Source organism: Nyctereutes procyonoides, unplaced genomic scaffold (genome assembly GCF_905146905.1).
Source record: "Nyctereutes procyonoides isolate TBG_1078 unplaced genomic scaffold, NYPRO_anot_genome, whole genome shotgun sequence".
NCBI lineage: Eukaryota > Metazoa > Chordata > Mammalia > Carnivora > Canidae > Nyctereutes > Nyctereutes procyonoides.
The window spans coordinates 908,026-932,354 of NW_026575045.1; the positions used below are offsets into that span (position 1 = coordinate 908,026).

Below are 24,329 nucleotides of genomic sequence, written 5' to 3' on the forward strand. Positions count from 1 at the left end.
CAGAGAAGCTTAGAATATCATTTTTCAAAAGCCATCAAAACAACCTATTCAAAAAAGTGTAAGACAACTAAACTTTGTTTTGCTAGAGTAAGCCAGCTCTTTAAAATAAAGAAAAACATCTGCCTATCCTGAAAAGGGAAAAACCAATACAAAAACTTGTACAAATAAAGGAACTGAAAAATCTTACTACTTTTCCATTGTTTCTCCAGTAAACATAACACTACATCAAAGGAATATAACAGTGGGGTTTTTGTTTTTGTTTTTTTAATTATTAAATACTTACAGCTGTTGCCTCAGTTCAGGTGAATCTTGAGGTGTTCCAAGTTGATTCAGACTCCTCTGTATTTCCACAGCTATTATGATGGAAAGATAAATGTATAATTGTCACAAATGTTAGAGCAACAGAAATTAAGTTAGAAATCAGTACAGGCAGGGACGCCTGCCTGGGTGGCTCAGTGGTTGAGCGTCTGCCTTCAGCTCAGGGCATGATCCTGGAGTCCCGAGGTTGAGTCCTGCACTGGGCTCCCTGCATGGAGCCTGCTCTCCCTCTACCTAAGTCTCTGCCTCTCTCTCTCTCTCTCTCTCATGAATAAATAAATAAAATCTTAAAAAAAAAAAAGAAATTAATACAGGCAATTGGGCAATTAGCAAAAAAACCCAAAGAGATGAAAAGAGAACATTTACTGAGAAAAAAATGAAAAATAAGTGGTTTATTGAAATCTAATTAGTTACAATAATGAATTAATTTTCAAGAGGAAACTGTGTAGGACGATAACATGTGAAACTGCACTTATGATCCGAAAATACTATTTTCTGCTCTGGCTCCTCAAAACATTTACAACAATGGCACATGGACTTTCACTTAACTCTACTGGCATAAAAACTATGAGGAAAATAATTGTAATAGTTACATAATTCAGTGGAATACAAAGTGAATGAATGATTGCTAATAAATGAAGGAGGAATAATAGAGATGAAACAAATATTTTATAATTTTCCATGTAATAAGGGATCTAGGCAAGTGTCAAAGAATGTAGAAACCATAGGATATTCACAGATTCTGAAATTATTACCATATGGGTGACATTAATTATAAAAGAACTAACTTCATTTTAGATAAATTAGTTGCTTAAAACAAATGATCAGGTGGCTCAGTTGGTTAGCATCTGATTCTTGATTTTTGCTCAGGTCATGATCTCAGGGTCTTGAGATCCAACCCTAGGTTGGGCTCCCCACTCATTGCAGAATCTGCTTCTTTCCTTCTGCCCCACCCCCACATTCATGTGTATGTGTGCTTTCTCTGATAAAATTTTTAAAAATTACAAATGATCAAATTTTTTTGTTTTTAATTTTAGAGAGATGGGGAGAGAAAAATAGTGGAGGGTGGGAGGGCAGAGGGAGAGAGAGAATCTTAAGTAGGTTCCATGCCCAGCATGGAGCTCCACCCAGGGCTCAATCTCATAACCCTGAGATCATTACCTGCCAAAATCAAGAGTCAGGCACTGACTGAGCCACTCAGGGGCCCCAGAACAAATAATCAAATTTAGTAGCATCAGTGAGAGAAAGTGGCATGATAAGCTTTCTAACATGATGCAGTGAGAGTCATAATATGATCTAAGTATTTTTTTTTTTGCCAAAATGTTTAACCTGAATCTAATCATGGGGGGATAAAAGAGCCCAGACCAATCTAGACTGCACGATAATCTACAAAACTGGTCTGAGTTTTAAAAGATGTCAATGTCACAAAAAGAAGAAAGAAAAAAAAAAAAAAAAGACAAGGCCGGGGAGCTTTCCAAATTAAAGAACTAGGGCAGCCTGGGTAGCTCAGCGGTTTAGCGCCACCTTCGGCCCAGGGCATGATCCTGGAGACCCAGGATCAAGTCCCACGTCGGGCTCCCTGCATGGAGCCTGCTTCTCCCTCTGCCTGTGTCTCTGCCCGCCCGCCCCCTCTCTCGGTCTCTCATGAATGAATAAATAAAATCTTTTTAAAAAATAAAATAAAAGAACTAAAGTGCCCAGATTACTAAAACACCCAAAAGGCAAAGTAGGATTTTGGAAAGGATTCTAATCAGAAGGAAAAAAATGCTATAAAAAATATGGGCAACTGAAAAAACTTGATTTGATTTTGAAATTCAAATTCAGAAAGAGATATTAAACAAAAGTGGAAAAATAACTGGTGAACTCAGGTAAAGGATATATGAAAAGTTCACTGCACTATACTTTTCTGTAGGTTTAAAATATTAAAAATTAAAAGTCAAGAGTTAAAATTCAGGCTAAGCACACAGTCCAAAGTCTACAAATACTGCAGTTTTATAAAAAGATTATTATTCACAAATGGGAAGGTCCTATAGCTTTATGCACGTGTGCAAACAAATGTCAAAGATGAAAATCCATCTCCAAAGTAAAGAATTTGCACATTTCCAAGAACTACAGAGAAATGATCCAACCCACCATTCTTTTTATTTTAAATGAGTGGTTTATTTATATAGCTTAAATGTTTTTAAACAGTCACTACTTATTTATGGGATCAAGGGAATAACTATATCCCAAATTCAGGATAACTTTTGTTCATTGAGGATGATGTAATGACACTGCTTTCAAGTCGAAGCTGAAAAATATAAATTCTGGAAAAGATTCATATAGCACACAGCAACTATTAACCATTCACCTAGTTCAAAAGAATTTTTTTTTGCCATTTTTTTTTTTTGCGGGGGGTAGTAGATTTTTCTTTTGTAGAGCAGAGAAATTTTGTTTGCTTTGTTTAACTTATGACTGCTTGCTATTAGTTTTATACTTCCTTTGAATCTCAATAGGTTTTCTTGGATTGCCTTACAGGAGTTTAAAGTTTTTATTTTCAAAAATAAGTATGTCAATAAGATAAACTGTAGCATGACCATTTATCTCATCTCTAGAGGGTTCTTGTCATTTAAAAAAGTCGTATTATGTGAGAAAAAAATGGAAATTTGGTAAATGATAGCAGGAAAACTGATTACCATTAGAAAACTACCTTGTGTTAGCAAAATAAATCTGCAATTATTAAGCTGAAACCATTAAACTGCTACATGAAATGATAACATAAATTTATCATAAGACTTTTTTATGATCTTGGAGTGAGGAATAAAATACTATTTAAGCATGATATTAAACTAAAAACCATGGAGGAAAATATGTCAAACTTGACAACATAAATAATTTTTAATGTGCTATGCAAATGTGTATTTGTATTACAGTTATACATTTAAATAATGTGTATGTGTGAAAGCATCTGCAGCATATGATGAGCAAAGGGGTTAATGTCCCTAATACAGGGGGAAAAAAAACACCTCCTATGAATTGATAACAGAAAAATAGTCCAGTGCAAAAAGGATAAAAGACGTCATCATGAAACTTACAACAAGCAAATACACATAGGAAATAATTAAATGTCATGGATAATCAACTTTTCATAAATCAGAATGGTACAAGTTAAGAGAAATAAGCAAGTAAAGATACAATCAAAAGCCTTAAAAACAAAATGCAGAGACATATATAAGAAGGAGCAATATCCATAATATATGAAGAACTAGAAATAACTAAGGAAAGTGAGACAAGCCAGTAAAAAAAAATGGGCCAAAAACAGGGACTTAAATATTACTCACTGAATAAATGAATAGCAGTCTTGTTAAAAAGGAAACAATGGTATACCAGGTAACAAAATGACTTGAGTTGTCCACTAGCTGAATTAGGCGTCTTATTATCTTGTTGGTGTATTTCTTTCTGTGTTATGTGAATCAGCCTGTCCCTTGCCCCAAGTCCTACAGTACTTATTCAAAATTATAAACTAGCTATGGCGTAGGAATAAAAGCTATTCACATAGGCTCACCAACATTAACTTCCCCTTACTCAGACTATCAGGATTATTGACAATGCCATGCACCAATTTGCAGCAATAGCAACCAAAAGTAAATATGTGATACGGTACTATTCTTGGGGTTATTAGCCAGCCACCCAGTGACAAGATAATTATGCTTCTTCCATCTTGAATGAAGCGGAATTTAAATTCACTAAAATAGTGATTACGATTTTGTTATGCTTCCTCTACTCCCTTCCTCTGTGCTTCTACCAGCTTCCTAATCTGTGCATTAGTCAGAATCGTGGTTCTCCACACATCCGAGTTTCTGATTCAGATATCCACTATACAGAGAAAAGAAAAAGGACAGATCTTCCAAAGATAATGGAGTTCACTGGTCTGCCAGTACTCCATCATCTAGCAGCTGTTGGACTCCTAGAATGTTTACTGGCCTATTTTAGACTCAGTTATGGTATCACTTGGGCGACAGTATCCCAGGAAGGTAAAGCTCTGTCCTATGGAGGATCTTTATGTTCTCGAAGAACCACCACTCCAGGGTGCTGTTTTACTCAGAACCAGGAAGAAAACTTAGATTTGGGAACTCTGTGATCAAAATGAAGAAAGAGACATTTCACGTTTACATCTCAATCACCCATTTGCAAATTTTCTTCCACACCTGGAGTTTAATTTAGAGACAATATCCAAGCAAGGGATACAACTATGTTTCTACCTAAGCAGAAGCTGAGATTCCATGTAGCCATTTGGAGCCGGGATAGTATAGTATCCACTGACTTAACTGCTAAGGGGATGTTAGAGTGTGCCCACACCAAAGTGAGAAAGAGGAGTGGAAACACCTCCTGGGAGATTAACTGGGAAGAACCTGCTAATGCTATCATCTTTAATCATCAAGCACATGAGCAGAAGCAACAAGGACGGGGTGACTCCAAACAGACGAGGGGGAAAACGAAGGCAAAAAGAACATGGAATGGCTACCAAAGGAGACCAGATAATTAACGTGAACTGCAGCTTTGTTTCTAGCTGTAGAGCAACAGCTGTAGCACCTGTCAATGTTTTCTTCCTTTTCCGCAATGTACTCTTTAGATGTTGTAACTATTTGTCTTTGCCCTTGCCCATATCCTCAACTGTTTTATAAAGGGTGTGCTGTGGTGCTTACACCTGCTCTCTGGTCCACAGGCTAGAGTATGTGATTCGATATTGCTGGAACAGAGTAATGGACTGGAAGTCACCCTTGAGACTTGGTACTGGATGCAGAAACTGAATAGATCTTGGTTTTCCCCTTTTGCGGAGATGGGAGAAGAATTCTTGTGGTAAGAGAGAGCAGCACATGTCAGGCAGGGGAATTTTTTTTTAAGGTAATTTACAAGAAGGAAGGAAGGAAGGAACGAAGGAAGGAAGGAAGGAACGAAGGAAGGAAGGAAGGAGAAAAAAAAGTAAAGAAAAGAAAAGATGTTTGCTGTAGGAAACAAAAGGGATGAACTATAGTGAGTATTTTTTTTAAGGACTTTATTTATTCATGAGAGATCCAGAGAGAAAGAGGCAAAGACACAGGCAGAGGGAGAAGCAGGCTCCATGCAGAGAGCCTGATGTGAGACCCGATCCCGATTCTCCAGGATCATGCCCTGGGCTGAAGGCAAGCGATAAACTGCTAAGCCTCCCAGGCTGCCCTACGATGGGTATTTATTTTTGGCCACCTAATACCTAGAATTTTTACTTACATCCAGATCTTCTCCGTTATATCATGACCACTGAGAAGGATCGTCACAGATCTGTCTTAGGGGGGAAAAACCTGGTGGTTAAAGCAGCACAGCTGTTCTAAGAGGCTGTGCATTTTGCTTACCTCCACTTTGTGTAATACAGGTGATTAACAGTAAGAGACCTACTAGCAATCACAGAGAAACGGAGACTCTTCAACAAGCCTAAATGGAGGTGGTATTTGTAGTGATTTCAAACTACATGGCACTTTAGCTTGGCAATTCAAATCTCTAATACCATATTAGCATATAAATTAAAACAATTAAATTACTTACTGTCTCCCTGACTTGAAAGTAAACTCCTTATAAATGTAAAAACTAGTCATATTCATTTTTGTACCTCTAGAACCCACCACGTGGTTGACAATGAACATTTGAAAAGCTGAACCAAAAAAGGGCATTAGAAAGATCAAATCTTATGTAAGAAAGGATATGTATTTCTAAAAGGATATGTATTTCTAAAATAAAAGGCACAGAAGGGAGTAAGATAGGTAAGTGTGCTCAATTATTCATCATTCATACAAACATCTGCTGAGCACCCACTATGCATGTGGCACAGTGCGAGAGGTTTTGTACATTAACACTGATTCAACTGTGTTCCTTTCATTTCTACAGCTCTAAACTTGAGGCTCATTTAAAAGTTACCTGACAAAGGGCCTATGGAAACATAAATCTGAAATTACTGAATCAAGTTTAGGAGAAATATTATATGGCATTAGTTTGATCCCATTTTATAAACAAAAACATTGAGAACCAGACAGAGTAACTGACTTGACCAAGAAATCAGTTACTTAATAGAAGAGCTAGGATCAAAAATGTAGGTTCCTGAGTTTACAAAACACTATTTTTCAGTACACTACAAGGGCTAAAAGTAACAGATTTTTTAAAAGATTATTTCATAATATAGGGGTATGTCTGCCAAAGCAAGTAAGAGACAAGTAAGCATATGCTACACTTGGAATAAAGAATTGAGCTGCAGGTTTCGTGGCCCACCTGTTGATCTCAAGGATCCTTCAGCCTGGCTGAAACTGATCAGGAAATAAATGCCTGTTCTCTCTTCACGTCTGATGAACTAACTGGCAAGATTCCAGAGATATCATTTTACGTGACTAGTGTTACCCTTTCATATCCGGGTCAGGAAATTATGGCCTGTCTTGTACAGCCTTCCAGCTAAAAATGGCTGTTACATTTTTAAAGAATTAAGGGGGGAATACAACAAAAACAAAGAAGCAGTAGAAGCAAGGGACCAGATGTGGCCACAAAGCCTATTCACTATTTGGCCCTGGCCAACCCCTGTCCTAAATTAGGGAAAATTGCTAAAACTTTATATTTGCAAACTCTGACTCAGTATATTTGAATGTATTAAAAGTACTGTTACTAAGCCTATGTGGTACAATATTTAAGAGCGTTGCAAATTGTTTTTTACCAACCAGGCATGTACACAGAGTTGAATTTCTGCAATTTTCAGGAAGAATACATAATAAGTATGTCACAGGTGCTGGTTATTTCAACTGCTGCTCTTTTCACATTATTTTAGAGACAGAATTACAATTACTGTGTCATCTACTGGATGAACAATACTGTAGAGTAGGCACTGTATTGCTACCACTCTATTATTTTACTAATCTCTAGTTTTTCACTATCTCCTAGTTCTTATTCTTCTGGCAAATAAGAACAGTAGGATAGCGGCCTGTAGGATCTTTTGCCATACCCAAGTTGACCATATTAAAAAATGCTTAAGAAAGATGAGCTTATAGAGAGTGAGATAAAATAAAGTCTCTAGAAAGATGATAAGCAGGCTGGTGATGTGAAAAAACTGATTACATTCTTAGTTTCTCCCAAGTCAGGCTCTTTATGGCCTCACTTCATTATCAATAGTCTCGGGTATTGTAAATGTATAGGATAGTCATATTCAATTCTAATTGGCACATGCCCAACTTTGAAGGAAAGAAAAATCTCATCAAACATGAAAATTAAGGAACAAATTCTTTACATAAACAGTGTCTTGAAGAAAATTTCACCTACTACGGGGAGGTAGGATTAAATCAAGATGTACTTCTACAAGAATATAATGACCAAATTATTTTTGCATTATCTGCAATTTTGAACTATTTGTTCCATTGTACCTCTAGAGAGGTGACTCTAAAGAATACATCACATTTTTCATAACATAAAGAGAACACTATTTCCTACACCTCCAAAAGAAGGGTGCATTATTTCTTTAAAAACAAAGCAGTCCCCTTTCCGGCCGTTCCCTTTCAGTACCACAGACCTACTCTAGTCCACGAGGGTCTGCTGCCATCTAGTGGATTACTTAAGGGGAAAAAATGCTTCATTGCAGAGTATTTTTTTTTTTTTTGCCATGAAATGGTTGGTAGGTAGGGACCACAGAACTGTTCCAAGCTGTCAGAGCGCGGCTGTCTGCGCAGTGAGGGTGGCTGGCACGCAAGGGTACCTGAGCCAGCCCTGACAGGCACACAGAGCCCTCAGAGAATCATCTCCCAAAACCAGAACACAACACAGCTATGTTCTCTTTTAGCACCAACCATCTCTGTTGCTCAACCCCCAAACAACTCAGAATTGTGGCCTGACCTGGAAACCCGGCTTCGCTTCTTCCCCACAGCCAACCTGGGCAGTTTACCCACCCTCCCCAGGCTGTCCCTGCCTCAAGAGTTACACCGCAGAAAATCACCTCCTTCTCAGTTATCCTTAATTTCAGCTGGGAACAACTTGCACTGGACATTGTAAGAAAGAGCTCAATAAATGGGAGCTCATGGTGTGAAGCGGTTTACGTCTTTCTCCTCAAAGTCAGAAATGAACAATAATTTTTTTTTTTAAGAGCAGGTGAGCAGAGGGGAGGAGGGAGAGAGGGAGAGATTCTTTTTTTTTTCTTAATATTTTATTTATTTATTCATGAGAGACAGAGACAGAGGGGCAGAGACACAGGCAGAGGGAGACGCAGGCTCCCCGCGGGGACCCTGATGCGGACCCGACCCCCAGACTGGGATCACGCCCCAAGCTGGAGGCAGACGCTCCACCGCTGAGCCCCCCCCGCCGCGCCCCGGGTGCCCCAGGAGAGTGGATCTTAAGCAGGCTCCCCCTCATCATGGAGCCCAACACAGGGCTAGATCTCACGACCTCAGATCATTACCTGGGATGAAATTGACAGTCGGGCACATAACCAACCCCATGTGCCACCTAGGCACCCCAAAGAATATTCTTATTAACATATCTTAGCTAACTAATGTTAACTAATGCTTTGGGAGGAAACTTTATAACCTTTGATATAGTCACTGCAGAGATGATGATAAATATCAAACGAACTGATGCAGAATAGCTATATCCTTTAATTAGAATGGAAGAGTTAGCTATTGCCTGACAGTGACAACTATCTGGCAGTTACGTACAAATGATATAATTGAAACTGAACTAGAAAACAATGAAATGTTAAAAGAAACAAATTCTGTTTTAGCCTCCACTCTTTTCTTATCTATCAACCAGTTCCTTTATTTGCTTTAAAGGTTGGTTTGGATTACTACAGCAGATGATATATATGAAAACATTTTGAAATGGCATAGGCTTAAGAATGAAAGATGCTATTACTGGTGGGTTTACTATGATTCAAGTTAGAACCATGTGGTCACTTTCATTACACAGTACAAGGTGCACGGTAGATCATTTAAAAAAAAAAGTCCGGGAGCGGCTCCAGGGAGGGAGCTGCGGGGCGGGAGCGCGAATCCCACAGCGCAGGCCCCGGAGCACAGGGCGCCGGGACACAGCCCAGGATCCGGCCTCCCCCGGGACAGGCAGAGGCCGGGAGGGCCCAGGACAGCGAGGACGCTCCTGCCCCGAGCTGAGCAGATCAGCGGCCCCGCCCCGGAGCCTCCAGGCCCTGCAGACTGAGAACCAAGAGCCCCGAGCCCCGTAGTTCCTGCAGAGGCTGAATCCAGGCTTCCAGAGTTGCCATAGCAACTGCGACTGTTCCTCCTGGGGCCCCACAGGGTAAACAACCCCCGCTGAGCCCGGCAGCAGGCAGGGGCAGAGCAGCTCCCCCAAGTGCTAACACCTGAAAATCAGCGCAACAGGCCCCTCCCCCAGAAGACCAGCTAGAGGGACCAGTGATACTTCCCCGTGTTCCAATACAACTTGTTTTTGGCCACTCTGCACTGAGCAAAATGACTAGAAGGAAAACCTCACTTCAAAAGAAAGAATCAGAAACAGCCCTCTCTCCCACAGAGTTACAAAATCTGGATTACACTTCAATGTCAGAAAGCCAATTCAGAAGCACTATTCTACAGCTACTGGTGGCTCTAGAAAAAAGCATTAAGGCCTCACAAGACTTCATGACTGCAGAATTTAGATCCAATCAGGCGGAAATTAAAAATCAATTGAATGAGATGCAATCCAAACTAGAAGTCCTAACGACGAGGGTTAACGAGGTGGAAGAACGAGTGAGTGACATAGAAGACAAGTTAATGGCAAAGAGGGAAACTGAGGAAAAAAGAGACAATCAATTAAGGGACCATGAAGACAGATTAAGGCAAATAAATGACAGTCTGAGGAAGAAAAACCTACGTTTAATTGGGGTTCCCGAGGGCGCCGAAAGGGCCAGAGGGCCAGAATATGTATTTGAACAAATCCTAGCTGAAAACTTTCCCAATCTGGGAAGGGAAACAGGCATTCAGATCCAGGAAATAGAGAGATCCCCCCCTAAAATCAATAAAAACCGTTCAACACCTCGACATCTAATAGTGAAGCTTGCAAATTCCAAAGATAAAGAGAAGATCCTTAAAGCAGCAAGAGACAAGAAGTCCCTGACTTTCATGGGGAGGAATATTAGGGTAACAGCAGACCTCTCCACAGAGACCTGGCAGGCCAGAAAGGGCTGGCAGGATATATTCAGGGTCCTAAATGAGAAGAACATGCAACCAAGAATACTTTATCCAGCAAGGCTCTCATTCAAAATGGAAGGAGAGATAAAGAGCTTCCGAGACAGGCAGGAACTGAAAGAATATGTGACCTCCAAACCAGCTCTGCAAGAAATTTTAAGGGGGACTCTTAAAACTCCCCTTTAAGAAGAAGTTCAAGTAACTCTGAACGTGAATGGGCTTAATGACCCCATCAAAAGGCGCAGAGTTTCAGACTGGATAAAAAAACAGGACCCATCTATTTGCTGTCTACAAGAGACTCATTTTAGACAGAAGGACACCTACAACCTGAAAATAAAAGGTTGGAGAACCATTTACCATTCAAATGGTTCTCAAAATATACCCTAAAAACTACAGAACACTTCTGAAAGAAATTGAGGAAGACACAAAGAGATGGAAAAATATTCCATGCTCATGGATTGGCAGAATTAATATTGTGAAAATGTCAATGTTACCCAGGGCAATTTACACGTATAATGCAATCCCTATCAAAATACCATGGACTTTCTTCAGAGACTTAGAACAAATTATTTTAAGATTTGTGTGGAATCAGAAAAGACCCCAAACAGCCAGGGGAATTTTAAAAAAAGAAAACCATATCTGGGGGCATCACAATGCCAGATTTCAGGTTGTACTACAAAGCTGTGTTCATCAAGACAGTGTGGTACTGGCACAAAATCAGACATATAGATCAATGGAACAGAACAGAGAACCCAGAAGTGGACCCTGAACTTTATGCTCAACTAATATACGATAAAGGAGGAAAGACGATCCACTAGAAGAAAGACAGAAAAAAAAAGTCTTATTGAGGTGAAGTATCAACACAAAAAGGTTCTGAGAAAAAAAATGGAGTGAAATGGAGTGTATTTCACAGATCAAAAAAAAAAAAAAAACAAGAAAAGTATAGTATAATTCTAAAAAGCACAACTGGGAAATCCCCAGAGAATCTGAAAGACAACTACTTGGGCTTTTTTCCAATATGCTTTCTATCTCATGCTCTGTCTTGTGACCTGGATAGGCAGCTTATCTTCTTTGTGGATAAAGAACTGAAGCAAACTGTGGAGAAGAGAGGGAGTAAGAGGAAGATGAAGGATCTTCTTTTTTTTTTAATTTTTATTTATTTATGATAGTCACAGAGAGAGAGAGAGGCAGAGACACAGGCAGAGGGAGAAGCAGGCTCCATGCACCGGGAGCCCGACGTGGGATTCGATCCCGGGTCTCCAGGATCGCGCCCTGGGCCAAAGGCAGGCGCTAAACCGCTGCGCCACCCAGGGTTCCCCGAAGGATCTTCTAAAAGATGAACCTTGAGCTGAGACTCCACTATGGAGTCTGTGCCTCCAGAGGCCAAGCCCACTGGTTTGCTGCACTCTCCTTCTGGAATTACCTTAGCACACCTGGAAGCACAGCCTCTTCCACAAAGTAATCTCAAATTCAGAACACACTGTACACATTTAATTTTAAATTTCTCATTGGTTTTCTCCCCAAATATTTCGAAGGTAGAAAGGCATACAGATTAACAAAGTGGAAATGTAGGGTATTTTAAAGCTATTGTAGATAGATAAAGAGGTAAATCTGAGGGCACGGTTCTTAAAGTACAAAATCAAGCCATTTGAAAACTGTATGTAAACAATACTCTGGATTTCTGAGATGGCTGGAACATTATAAACTCTCTTAGCGAAGATATACAGCGTGAACATTTTATCACATGGACCTACTAGTTTACCTACTCTGAAGAAATCTAGAATCAGAAGTCACAAAGGCCCAGAGGTGGATGCAGCCCCTAAAGAAGGTGATTTGTTTGAGCAGGAAGCCCAGGCAAGGACTTGCCAGTGGGCAAGCTCCCAGGCTTCCTGGTCCTCCTTGACGAGCTGCTTTCCTGCCATCCACTGAGCAGCCCGGCCTGTTCATTCTCCTTCTGCTCCAAAAGCACCTCCAGTTTATATGGCAATGATCTGCAAACTACTACCTCACTCTTAATTTATGATCAGTTCCATGTGCCAAGACACTGCTACTCAGATGTCATTAAAATGGATTGAGAATGGATTTCTGCTCCCTACAGGGACACAGGGTAAGTCTGTTTCTGAATCTTCCTTCTTCTCCTGTCTTGAAGCCACAGAGAACAGAGGGGGGGAAGAAACAAAACTCATAAAAGTTTTGTTTTCAGAGAAATGAGGACAATAAAAACTTCTAAAATATATATACATGTGGCCAAAAGCAACAGGAAAGAACAGCTCCTGAGCGGGAAGCCATATGGGTCAGGTAGGGAGTAGGGGGCTGCAGAGCAGTGTAAGAGCGGGACAGCTCCAAGAGTCAGCAGCAAGTACTCCCTTCCAGAAGAGGATAAGCACACCCTGCGTGGGACCAGGAGAGGGCTGAGAAGGGACTGGACGCCCTCCAGGGGGAGGAGGAGGAAGGAGGCTGGGCCATGCCCCAAGCCGCTGGCCACTGACCTCGGAAAGTACCATCTTTCCCTGGGAGCAGGCAGCCGCCTTACAAAAACGGTAGCTGTGCATCTTGGGGCCAACACAGTGACAGGGGGCGGGGGAGGCTATCAGGACATGGGGGAGGGCCCTCCGCACAAGACGAGGTTTCGAGAGACAGAGGGGCAGAGGAACAGTGCCCCGGGGGCCAGACATAGAGCCCCTGAGCAGAGACTCCGCACTCCACCCCCACAGCCCCCCCCCCCCCGGCCAGGAAAGCCGCTCATTCCACTCAATGACCGAAAAAGAACCGATAGAGCAACCCCAAAAAGGACCATAACAATTGTGGAAAAGAACAACAAAATTCCCTTCGAAGAAAACACAGCAGGAAAAAACGTGGCCACAAAATGGATAGGGTGAAGAAAAAAACAAAACAAAACAAAAAAACCACAAAGTGGATAGGGTGAAAACTGCAGCCCAAAATAGCATCACAATTTTTTGAACTCAATGAGGCGATCAATTGTACTTTTAAAGTGAGAGCACAAAAGAACTCTTACACCAGCCAGCTAGATAGAAGGGACTTGGGAAGTAGGAACCTGGGGAAGTCAGGAAAGAAAGCGAAAGGCAAATTCAGAAGGGAAGACTAAGTGACAAGGAGCACAAAAAAGAACAGACACAGAAGCCTGGACCCCGTCACCACTACCCACTGCAGCTGTGAGCACACCGTGCGCTTCGGCCACACCACCTCGCCTGCTACGGATTTCAGCTCCGGGCTCAGGGTCACTCTCTATTCCTGCCTCAGTTCTCTGTGATTTCAATACACATGTTGATGATCCTTCCGCCAACCTGGCCTCAATTCTTTGCACACTCCTCCCCAAAGATCTCGTTCCCCATCCCACCTTAGTCACATACTCAAGATCATATCAAATGTTTGCTCGTTGCCAGTAACCATAACTCTCCCACCACCTTACTGCCACACATCCTATTTACCACCCCCCACATCCTGTATGTCTTGCTCACTCTCACTGGTACCCTGGCTCCAACAAGGAACCCCAGACTCAACAGGACCTTCCACCCTTTGGTCCCACCACTCGGCCACTGTACCTCACACAGCCTCCCTGTACCCTCATGTCTTCAGTCACCTCCTCCCCAACTTCAACTCTATGGTCAGTCATCCTCTTTACTCTCCAGTACATATATATTAATATATATCCTCCTCCAGGCCCTCTCTTCATTTATCTTAACCACCTGACAAATCTGGAACTATAGCTGGAGCCCACGAGCCTCCTCTGTCACAACAATGTGTTGCATGGAATTTAACCAAATCTCTGTGTGTTTAAAAGTTGGAGAACTTACCACTATGCTGCCTCCACAAATTAATCCTTCTGAGTTCTATGTAGATCAAATAAAGTGTGAGGCTAGCTGCATGACAAAATTCTCATATCTATGTTTCCACATTCCATTTATGTAAATGCTCAAAACCCTTGTTCTACTTGGAATAAAAGCCCGAGTCCTTACAGTGGCCCACAAAGATTAACCCAACCCCAACCCAGTTCCTACTCTCCCTTCTCTGTGCTCTGTGCGCACCGGCCTCCTCACTACATTCCCTAATACCCTAGTTCTGCTCCCACCTCAGGGCCCTTGCACTTGTTAGTCCCCATCTAGAACATACTTTCCCCAGATACAAAATATCTAGCTAAGATAACTAATGAAGGTGGCTAAACTAAACAACAGATTTTCCATGTAGATGAAACAGCCTTATACTGGAAAAAGATGCCATCTAGGAATTTCAAACACAGAAGTCCATGTCTGGCTTCAAAGTTCCAAAGGACAGGCTGGTTCTCTTGTTATAGGCTAATGCAGTTGAGGCCAGTGCTCATGTACCATTCCAAAAATCCTAGAGCCTTTAAAAATGATGCTAAATCTACTCTTCTTTTGATTTATAGGTGAACAACGAAGACTGCATGACAGCACATCTGTTTATAATATGGTTAATTGAATATTTTAAGCCCACTATTGAGACCTACTGTTCAGAAGAAAGATTCCTTCAAAACATCACTGTTCATTGGGGCACCTAGGTGGGGCAGGCGGTTAGGCAATGGACTGTTGATTTCGGCTCAGGTCATGATCTCACAGTTGTTGAGATCAAGCCCCGAATCCGGCTCTGAGCTCAGCGCAGTCTGCTTATCCATTTCCCTCTACTCCTCTCCCCCCATAATTGCACAGGCTCTCTCTCTCAAATGAATAAAATCTTTTAAAAAAAATTCTTGTTCATGACAATGCACCCGGTGACCCAAGAGCTCTGATAGGGATGTGCACTGAGATTAATGCTCTTTTCATGCCTGTTAACACAACACCCATTCTGTAGCCCATGGATCAAGGAGTCATTTCAACTTTGAAGTCTTATTTAAGAAACACACTTCATAAAGCTAGAGCTCTCACAAACAGTGATTCCTCTGATGGATCTGGGAACAGCAAATTTAAAACCTCTGAAAACGACTCACCACTCTAGATGCTATTAAGAACATTCATGATTCATGGGAAGAGATCAAAACATCCACATTCACAGGGGTTTAGAAGAAGTCAATTCCAACCCTTATGGATGACTTGGAGAGGTTCAAGAGTCCTGGGAGGAAGAAACTGCAGATGTGGCACACATACCACGAAAACTGGACTGAAATGTGAAGCCTGAAGATGATATGACTCAATTGCTACAATTTTGTGATAAAACTTCAGTGGCTGAGGAGCTGCTTCTCGTGGGTCACCAAAGAAAGTGGTTTCTTGAGATGGAATCTACTCCTGATAAAGCTGCTGTGAAGACTGTTGAAACGACAACAGAGGACTTAGAATATTACACTTAGTTGGGCAGGGTTTGAGAGGACTGATTCCAATTTTTAAAGAAATTCTATTGAGGTAAAATGCTGTGAAACAGCATCACATGCTACAGAGAAATTTTTCATGAAGGGAAGAACCAATTGATGCAGTTTCACTGTTGTCTTATTTTAAGAAATTGCCACAGCCCCCAACCTTCAGCAGTCACCACCTCGCTCTGTTAGCAGTCATCAGCATCCAGGCAAGACCCCCCCCGCCCCAGGAGCAAAGAGATTATGACTCCCTGAAAGCTCAGATGATGGTCAGCATGGTTTAGCAATAAAGTATTTTTTAGTTAAACCATGTACATTGTTTCTTTAGACATAAAGCTATTGTACATTTAATAGGCTATAGTATAATATAAATATAACTTTAGATGCACTGGGAAACCAAAAATTTAACTTAATTTATTGGTTTGAAACCAAATCCACAATACTTCCAAGGTATGCCCATTGTTAAAAGATACTAATTTCACACCTTCTAAAGTTTTGTGAATAAAGTAGGGTGTACTGGCAATACTACACAACTCAAATCACTGGATGTATCTGGGCCATCCTGCCCAGCTCTCCTCTCAAGCCCCAACAGCAAGACAGTGCTCTGGGTATTCACAAATAAGAGGGCCTCGGTTGGCTAGTTGTTTTCACAGTCCTCAATAAGAAAGTAATAGTCCACAGGCTAGGAGGGAATCTTGTTGATGTTTGTGGGCATTCTCTTGGACTTTAAATGGGATAATGACCAAGCTATTCCAGAGAAGTAGATGGCCATACCCAATACCAGTGACACGCTACCACAACAATGGTTTCTTCAAATAATGGTCAAAGATAATGACATTCCAACAAGAAAACAGACTGGGAAAAATAAATGTACCAAGACTTACAGAATACTATTTTGTATGACTTTAGGTTCTTCCAAATAAATTCACAGGCAAATCCATTAAGAACTGCTTTAAAAAAAAAAAAAAAAAAACAGTCTGGAATGAGTATAAAAGGCAGTGACTCTTTAACGGAAAATACTGCTCACTAATTGGTGAAAAACAACAAAAAAAGAGAGAGAGGTGGACAATAATTGTCAAAACCATTTCAGGAAACCAAAACTAAAAAACCTAGCCTAATATCTGCTGTCTGGCTCCCACATCAACACCGAGCCAACTAAAATGTACAGATAAGCAGCACCACAGGGCAGTTGAGAAGCCGTTATACAACCAACCACAAACTTTACTGTAGTAAAAAAGAAACTACTTTGTGATATACAATTACTGAGCATATTGCATATGTTTATAGTGAAAAAAATCTAATAATAATTATAATGTTTTTACATACGGGTATGGAAACATGCATGAAAAATTTTTATCATATAATCAGCATCACACTTTACCTACACAGAACACACAGGAGGATTCATGTGTGGAGGCAGCATAAATGGTAAATTCCCCAACTTTTAAACACCTAATGAGAGGATAAAATGCCCCTGAATAGAGGATTGGTTAAATGATGCATGACACATTCATATAATGGAAAATTTTCCAGCCAACACAGAAGAAAGAAAAAGTAAGCAGGAAAAAAATGTATAGTATGATATCATTTTCATAAAAAAATGAAAGAATATAATATGTGTAAATACTTTGTAGCATTAGATTCACATTCCATCATAAACAGGACTCATATTAGGTTGTGCAGGAAAAGCCACCAGAAAGAAGAAAAAGTTGTCATACTCTGTTAAAATTCTCTTGGATAAGGCATTAATTCCCATACCTATCTCTGTGCTTTGTCAACAACCTAGGCATGAAGAAAATCACAACAATGAAATCAAGGCTACTAAAGTTTTTCTCTTCAAGGGGAAAAAATCCAACCAAGTATTTTCAGATGTGTGATATCAAAAGCAGATACATCAAATCGCGTTTTAGGGGGCAAGGGGAGAAGAGAATAAGTTTTCAACTCCTTTTCCTTCCATGAACTGCCTTCCCAACTACCAATATCCACCAACAGACTGCACCTCAGGAAAAAAAAAAAAAATCCTCAATTCCAGAGTAAATATACAGTTCTAGTAAATTTATTAACTTCTCGGGACTACAGTTCTTTTTTAAAGAAAAGTTTGTCCTGGCACCAAAAAAGGGAAGTCGATGATACTGTTTCCCTTTTGTTTAGTCATGTATTGACTAAAACAAGTGTTCTCTTCACCAGATTCTAATGAACTGTATTCATTACCCCTTTTTTTTCTGTATTCATTCTCAAAAGTAACAAAAGGACTCACAAATTTGTATAGACCTTATATTTCATCTCAAAGTCCTAAGAACCTTATGAGGGCAAGAGGTAAGCACTGATCCTTTTAAATAAATAAGGAAAGTACCCATATAGAATGAGAGCTAATTACAACACAAAGAAACCAATATTTCTGCAACTCTAAACAAGTCTGTGTCGAACTAATCTAAGGAGATAAATGATAAAAATGAAACAATGAAGATTCAACATTTTCCATAAACATTTTCCAGTCACCTCTTAAGCTTTACAATATGTTCAAGTTCACACATTTTATGCCTCCCTAGAAGGTTCTGCTTTCCCAAATATCCTGGAATGAACACGCATGCACATAAGACATGCTTATACATATTTTAGCAGAAAACTTCTGCACTCATAAATTTGGCAGAGTATATTTAACATTGCTAATGGATCGAATTTGTTCATTTTCCACAGGCTAACTTTTAGCCACTCTTTCTCTTTCAGATTATTGTTTTTAAAAAATACTCAAATGCCAGCATTCTCCTTAGCTTTGGTGGTAAGACTTACTATGTGTACATACGGGAAAATTTTATTTCAATGACTATATTTCACAGTCAGCTGTTGATATTTCTACTCATCAATTTCCTTCAATTCATACCTTAATGCAGACACAATTCACACCAGAATCCTTCGTGACTGCAATCCTCCCTTCTTCTAATACTTAGAAATAATACCTAAGTCTTAGTGGAACTTTAGCTGGTCTTGTGAATTTCAAGTATGGAATTTTAAAAGTATGTGTTATGGATCCAGATATGGCAATTGGTCTCACAATAACACAGAGAATAATGCTGTGTATGTTAGAAGAGCTTTCAACATTCTTTAAAACTCTGGTTACAACTATAGCCTGTTAAAGTCAAGAGACCACAACCTAGCCCACAGGAAATATATATAAGAAAATCACGTCCTAGGAAGTACAAGAGCTTACTTAAGGTCACACTGCTATCAGGATCCAATTTCAGGAAATGTGCACTCACACAGACCTGGCTTAATTAGAAACCTTTCCTGTTGTCACATTGATTTTCCTAAATCAGTGATATTCTAAAAAATCTGATTCTGATCAGGGAATTGCAATATAAATCACAGTGAGATAGAACTATGGCTAAAAGGGGTAAAATTTAAGGCTGTAAATGCCAAAAATTGGCAAGGATTTGAAGCAAAAGGAACTCTGATATACTGGCTGGTGGGAGTACAACCCGGTACAATTACTTTAGGTAACCACTACAGATAAACATACACACACCCTACATGTTAGCAAGCTCTGAAGTACATACATGAGACGAACATTTAAAAATGTTCAGCATTGTTTATAATAGAAAAAAACAAACAAAAGACCCAGAGAGTCCAAATGTCCATAAACAGTAGAAAAAATAAATAGATTGTGGTCTGTTTGAATATAACATACTGCTTAATAATGAAAACAAACGACCTACAGCTATATGCAACAACATGGAATTACACAAAACATAATGCAGAAAGAAGTCTAACATAAAACATGATGCTTGACTCTATTAAAGTTAGGAAAATGGGAATATCAATCAGTGATGTTAGATATTTACTTTCAAAGAATGTGGAGTGGGTAAAATATAAGAAGAAATTCGGGGGGCTGGTAATTTTCTCTCTCTTCATATGTGTGGTGTTGTAACAGACAATTCATTGAGCTATACACTAATAACCAGTGTACTACTCTCTGTATATATTATAGTTCTACTTTTTAAAGATTAAAAAAATCTTTAATTATGTGATGGATTTCAACAGATTTATTGTTTCTTTCAAAAACATGAGTTACTTCTGTGTGATCTGTGCCCTGAATACATTTTTCTATATTTTTCTTTTTGTTTGTACAAGGATGAAGGGCCTCAGGGAAAATATCCTACTCTAGTTCTATAATAGGCTCAACCAGTTCAACCCATAAAAGCTTGCTTATCCTTGTACTATACCTCACAGGTAGAAGGTTGTTTCAAAAATATAGACAGATGATAAAGGGTAAATGGGTGCTTAACTCATTTCCAGGTACTACTAATAAAAATGTTACTTGTAAATATCTCAATTCAAAGCTTGAGCATTAAGTCTACCCCTTCTCTGATGCATGATGATCTTCTAGACCTGGCGTAACAAATGGTTTTATTTACATGCCAACTCCAGTCTACTGGGAGTGGTTGCCTGGAGCGCTGGGTTGAGAAAGACTGGATATTGTGGTGAGGCCATCGACAGAATATTGTCTATGCCACAGGCAACGAATGGAATAGTTGGGTCACAAATACCTTGCTGATTCTGTGACAGAGTCAACATAACACTTTTTCTCACAGGATAAAAATATCTTCTTAATCAAGATCACATAGGGATCTAAAAACTTTCCTCATTGCTTCCACCACCACCACCACCACCTCACTGTCTGATGTATGATCTGTCAATAAATTCCATATTTAAGAAAATTTTCAAATAAATAGTTCCATCAAGACAAAAAATATATATTTTTCTTAATTATTTTGAATGTTCCACAGAGAAATCCCTAATAAAGTTCTAGTCTGTTAAACATAATCAGTCATTCTTAAAAAGTTATGGTAAGTTAACCTATTTCTCCCTAATATAGTTTACATTTAAGTATTTATAACATTTAAGTATTTTATTTAATATGTTATATTATTGTAATATGGTTTAAATAATTCACTGGTAAAGCAAATTGATAAGATTGCAGATTATTTTTAACAAAAAGTATCCTAAGACCCAAAAAGAACTTAAAACATCTTGTTTCATTTCTTCTGCTCTTTGCAAAACAGAACTGCCAGAATATAATACTATTACAAAAGATTATATTCTGTATTCTGTTATATTGTTATTCTTTTGTAATCTAGTTACAAAAGATTCTCATCATAATAAATGTTATTCTTGGGTCCCTCTAAGAATCAAAAATCTTTTTGATTGTTATTTTCTTTTTTGGTATAAACTAAACCATACAAATGACTGTTTTACAAGTTTTCACTGATCTTACTCAAAACCAGTATCAAATACCCCTCTCCCACTGCAGTACTTAAAGAGGCGGCAGCTCCAGCTGGGCAGATGCACGTATTCTAACGACAGGGGCATTATCCTTCTCAGAGTATTTTCTCTTTGGGTCTCTTCTGTACAACTAGCTCACTTGCACCGACCCAAATTCAAAGGATGCAGATGTAGTGTCCAGAGAAACACCTGAATGTGGTGCAAGTACCATGTCATTCGATCACAGTCAGTATTAATAGCATTACCAGGTGGGAAAAAATGAACTGAAATTTCACACTTCTGCCTTTTCACTTCCACGTTTCTTCACATCCGTACCGGTGATGCTCACGGGAGGTAAGTTAGATCTTTAACAGCAACTACCTCTACCTAATCTAAATTTCCCTTTATTCAGTTGCTCAATCTCAGAATTAGAAAAAAATAGTGATAATTGGTTTCACTAAATTCATGACCCCAAATTTCCAATGAGTACTCAACCTGCCAAACATCCATTCATGACTTCTGAGGCACGTCAAACTTCTCCAGTCAAAACTACAACTAATCACTTTCTCTTCTTTCAGTACACTTCCTACAGCCTCCCCCATTCCTCTGTCCAATGCCCTTGCTTCCTATCTCATTTAAAGCCAGCCCCCTCTGACAGGAATGCCCCCATCTTTGTCTACCAGTTTACTGTCCATACCACACTCCACCTGGGCTCCATCCAGGGACGAAAGGCAAACCGTTCCCCTCCCCCTCTCACCTTCAGAGACCTTTCTTTTGCAATTATACTCTCACTGGACTCTGTCTTTTGTAGTGGAAAAATGCAATCTTTTCTTTGACCCTCCTTCTACTTCAATAGTGGAACCTCTCAGTTGCCTGCCACATACTGATTTTTCCCTTCTTAAATGGAGCAATCCCCAATTTTAGTGAGCACAGTGCAAGCCAGCCTCCTTAGTAGCTAAGTATAGCCATGTAACTAAATGCAAACTCTGGTCAATAATACAAGCAGGAGTGAGTGGGATTCCAGGCAGTCTCTTTCGTTGTAAAAGGGTCAGTCCTGGGATCCCTGGGTGGTGCAGCGGTTTGGCGCCTGCCTTTGGCCCAGGGCGCGATCCTGGAGACCCGGGATCGAATCCCACGTCGGGCTCCCGGTGCATGGAGCCTGCTTCTCCCTCTGCCTATGTCTCTGCGCCTCTCTCTCTCTCTCTCTCTCTCTCTCTCTCTCTCTCTCTCTCTCTGTGACTATTATAAATAAATAAATAAATAAATAAATAAATAAATAAATAAATAAATAAATAAAGGGTCAGTCCTTTTCCCCATCTACACTCAGGACATGAATATTCTTTTCAAAGTCACCGGTTTGCATGATCCAGTTCTCTGCTTTTTAGTCTCTTGGCGGCATCAGACACAAATGATGTCTCACTCAGTCTTGAGACACCTTGTTTTTAATTTCTGGAAATCCAACATCTCTTAATTTTCTTCTTGCCTTACTGGTCACTCTCTTTGTGCTTTCTCCCTGTCTTCCTGATTTCTACATTTTTTAATGCTCCAGCTCTCTGCTCTTATACCTTTGATTATTTTAGACCTATGGTTTCAAATACTATTTACTCTCTGATGACACTCTGAACTCCAAATTTGTTTACTTATTTATTTAAAAGACTTTATTTATTCATGAGAGACAGAAAGAGAGGCAGAGACACAGGCAGAGAGAGAAACAGGCTCCATGCAGGAGCCCAATGCGGGACTCAATGCCAGGACCCCAGGATCACGCTCTGGGCCGAAGGCAGACGTTCAACCACTGAGCCACCCAGGTGAACCACCAAATTGGTATATTTAAACTAGATGTTTGACATCTCTACTTAGATGCTTAAAAGACATCTCAAACTTTACTTGGCCAAAACAAAATTCTCTCTGCTTCTGAACTATAGTCCTTCCCACTTAAGTATATACTTACCACCATCCACTTGGTTGCTCAATGCAAAAACCATGGAGTCACCCTGGACTCCCCTCTTTCTCTCTCAATCCACCCACATTCATCAGCAAGCCTAGCTGCCTTTGCCTCCAAAGAACATCCGTCATGTACAGACATCACCTGTCCCCACTGCCACTATGCTGGTACAAGCCAACATCTCTCTCATCAGACCCCTACAATGGCCAACGTGCCCCCATCTCGAATTCCCCAAAGTCTACTTTCTAAGCAGTAGCAGCCAAAGCAATCTTTTCAAAGCACCAATCTGATTGTGTATCTTACTTCTTAGAATGAAATCTAAACTCCCTTGATGGCCTCCAAGGCTTGGGGTGGCCTGCTTGGCTTCCTCTCTGATTTCATCTCCATCCACTCTTGCCTCTAAGTGCTGTGTTTCAGCCACACTGGGATTCTCTTTCTTTGCTATTTTCTGAACACCGCACACTCTGGATTGCTTCAGGGTTATAATACTAGCTATTGGCCCCTTCTAAATGCTCTTGTCCTCCATCTTCCACTGCCAGCCCCTTCTCATCCTCACACAGGGGACCAACTCCACTAAGGCAGCTTCCCCCTCAGGCACCTGCTATCACAGCTCTCTCATTTTCATCATAGGACACGTGTGATTAATTTTTTCCTTTTTAAAATTTTTTATTTAAATTCAATTAATTAACATATAGTGTATTATTAGTTTCAGAAGTAGAGTTCAGTGATTCATCAATTGCATATCACACCCAGTGCTCTTTACATCATGTGCCTTCCTCAATGCCCATCACCCCGTTACCCCATCCTCTAGCTCCATTTCCTTTTTTTTTTTTTTTTTTTTAAATCATCTGTTTCTTCTTACATTATAAACTACAGGAGAACAGGGCTGTGGGGATCTTGCTTACTGCTGGATTCCTAAGGTCTGGTACCATGATTAGTGAGTAGCAGGTGCTCAATAAATTATTTGCTAAATGAAAAGAGAGAGAATATCATAATTACAAGTCATTCAGTCTGCACCATTACTCCAGTGTTTAAACCTCTTACTAAACAGACCTGAAAAATAGTATCTGACCACCATATGCTGGTCACTTAGTAACAAGGACTGCACTTCTCTGGGGCATGCCAATTCCATCCTTGAATAACTAGGATTATTCAAAAGCCCAACTCCTTCTGGAGCTGAAGTCTGGCTACTGTTTGCTTCTATTCATTTGTGGAAGCCTTCATGACCATGCAGAACACTTTTCTTGTATTTTATACAGGACAGTGCTTCAAATATCTGAAGGTGGGGACTATGGCTTCTCACAGGTAAATG

General features: G+C 40.0%; 1 protein-coding gene across 1 annotated transcript in view; it reads right to left on the minus strand.

Annotated features, from left to right (window-relative positions):
- STX7 (syntaxin 7) overlaps positions 1–24,329 on the minus strand; it is a 48,545-nt gene that overhangs the window by 18,745 nt on the left and 5,471 nt on the right. Inside the window, exon 3 of the mRNA XM_055324706.1 lies at positions 284–353. Within this exon, the coding sequence (XP_055180681.1) occupies positions 284–353 (70 nt within the window). The remainder of the gene's footprint in view (positions 1–283; positions 354–24,329) is intronic.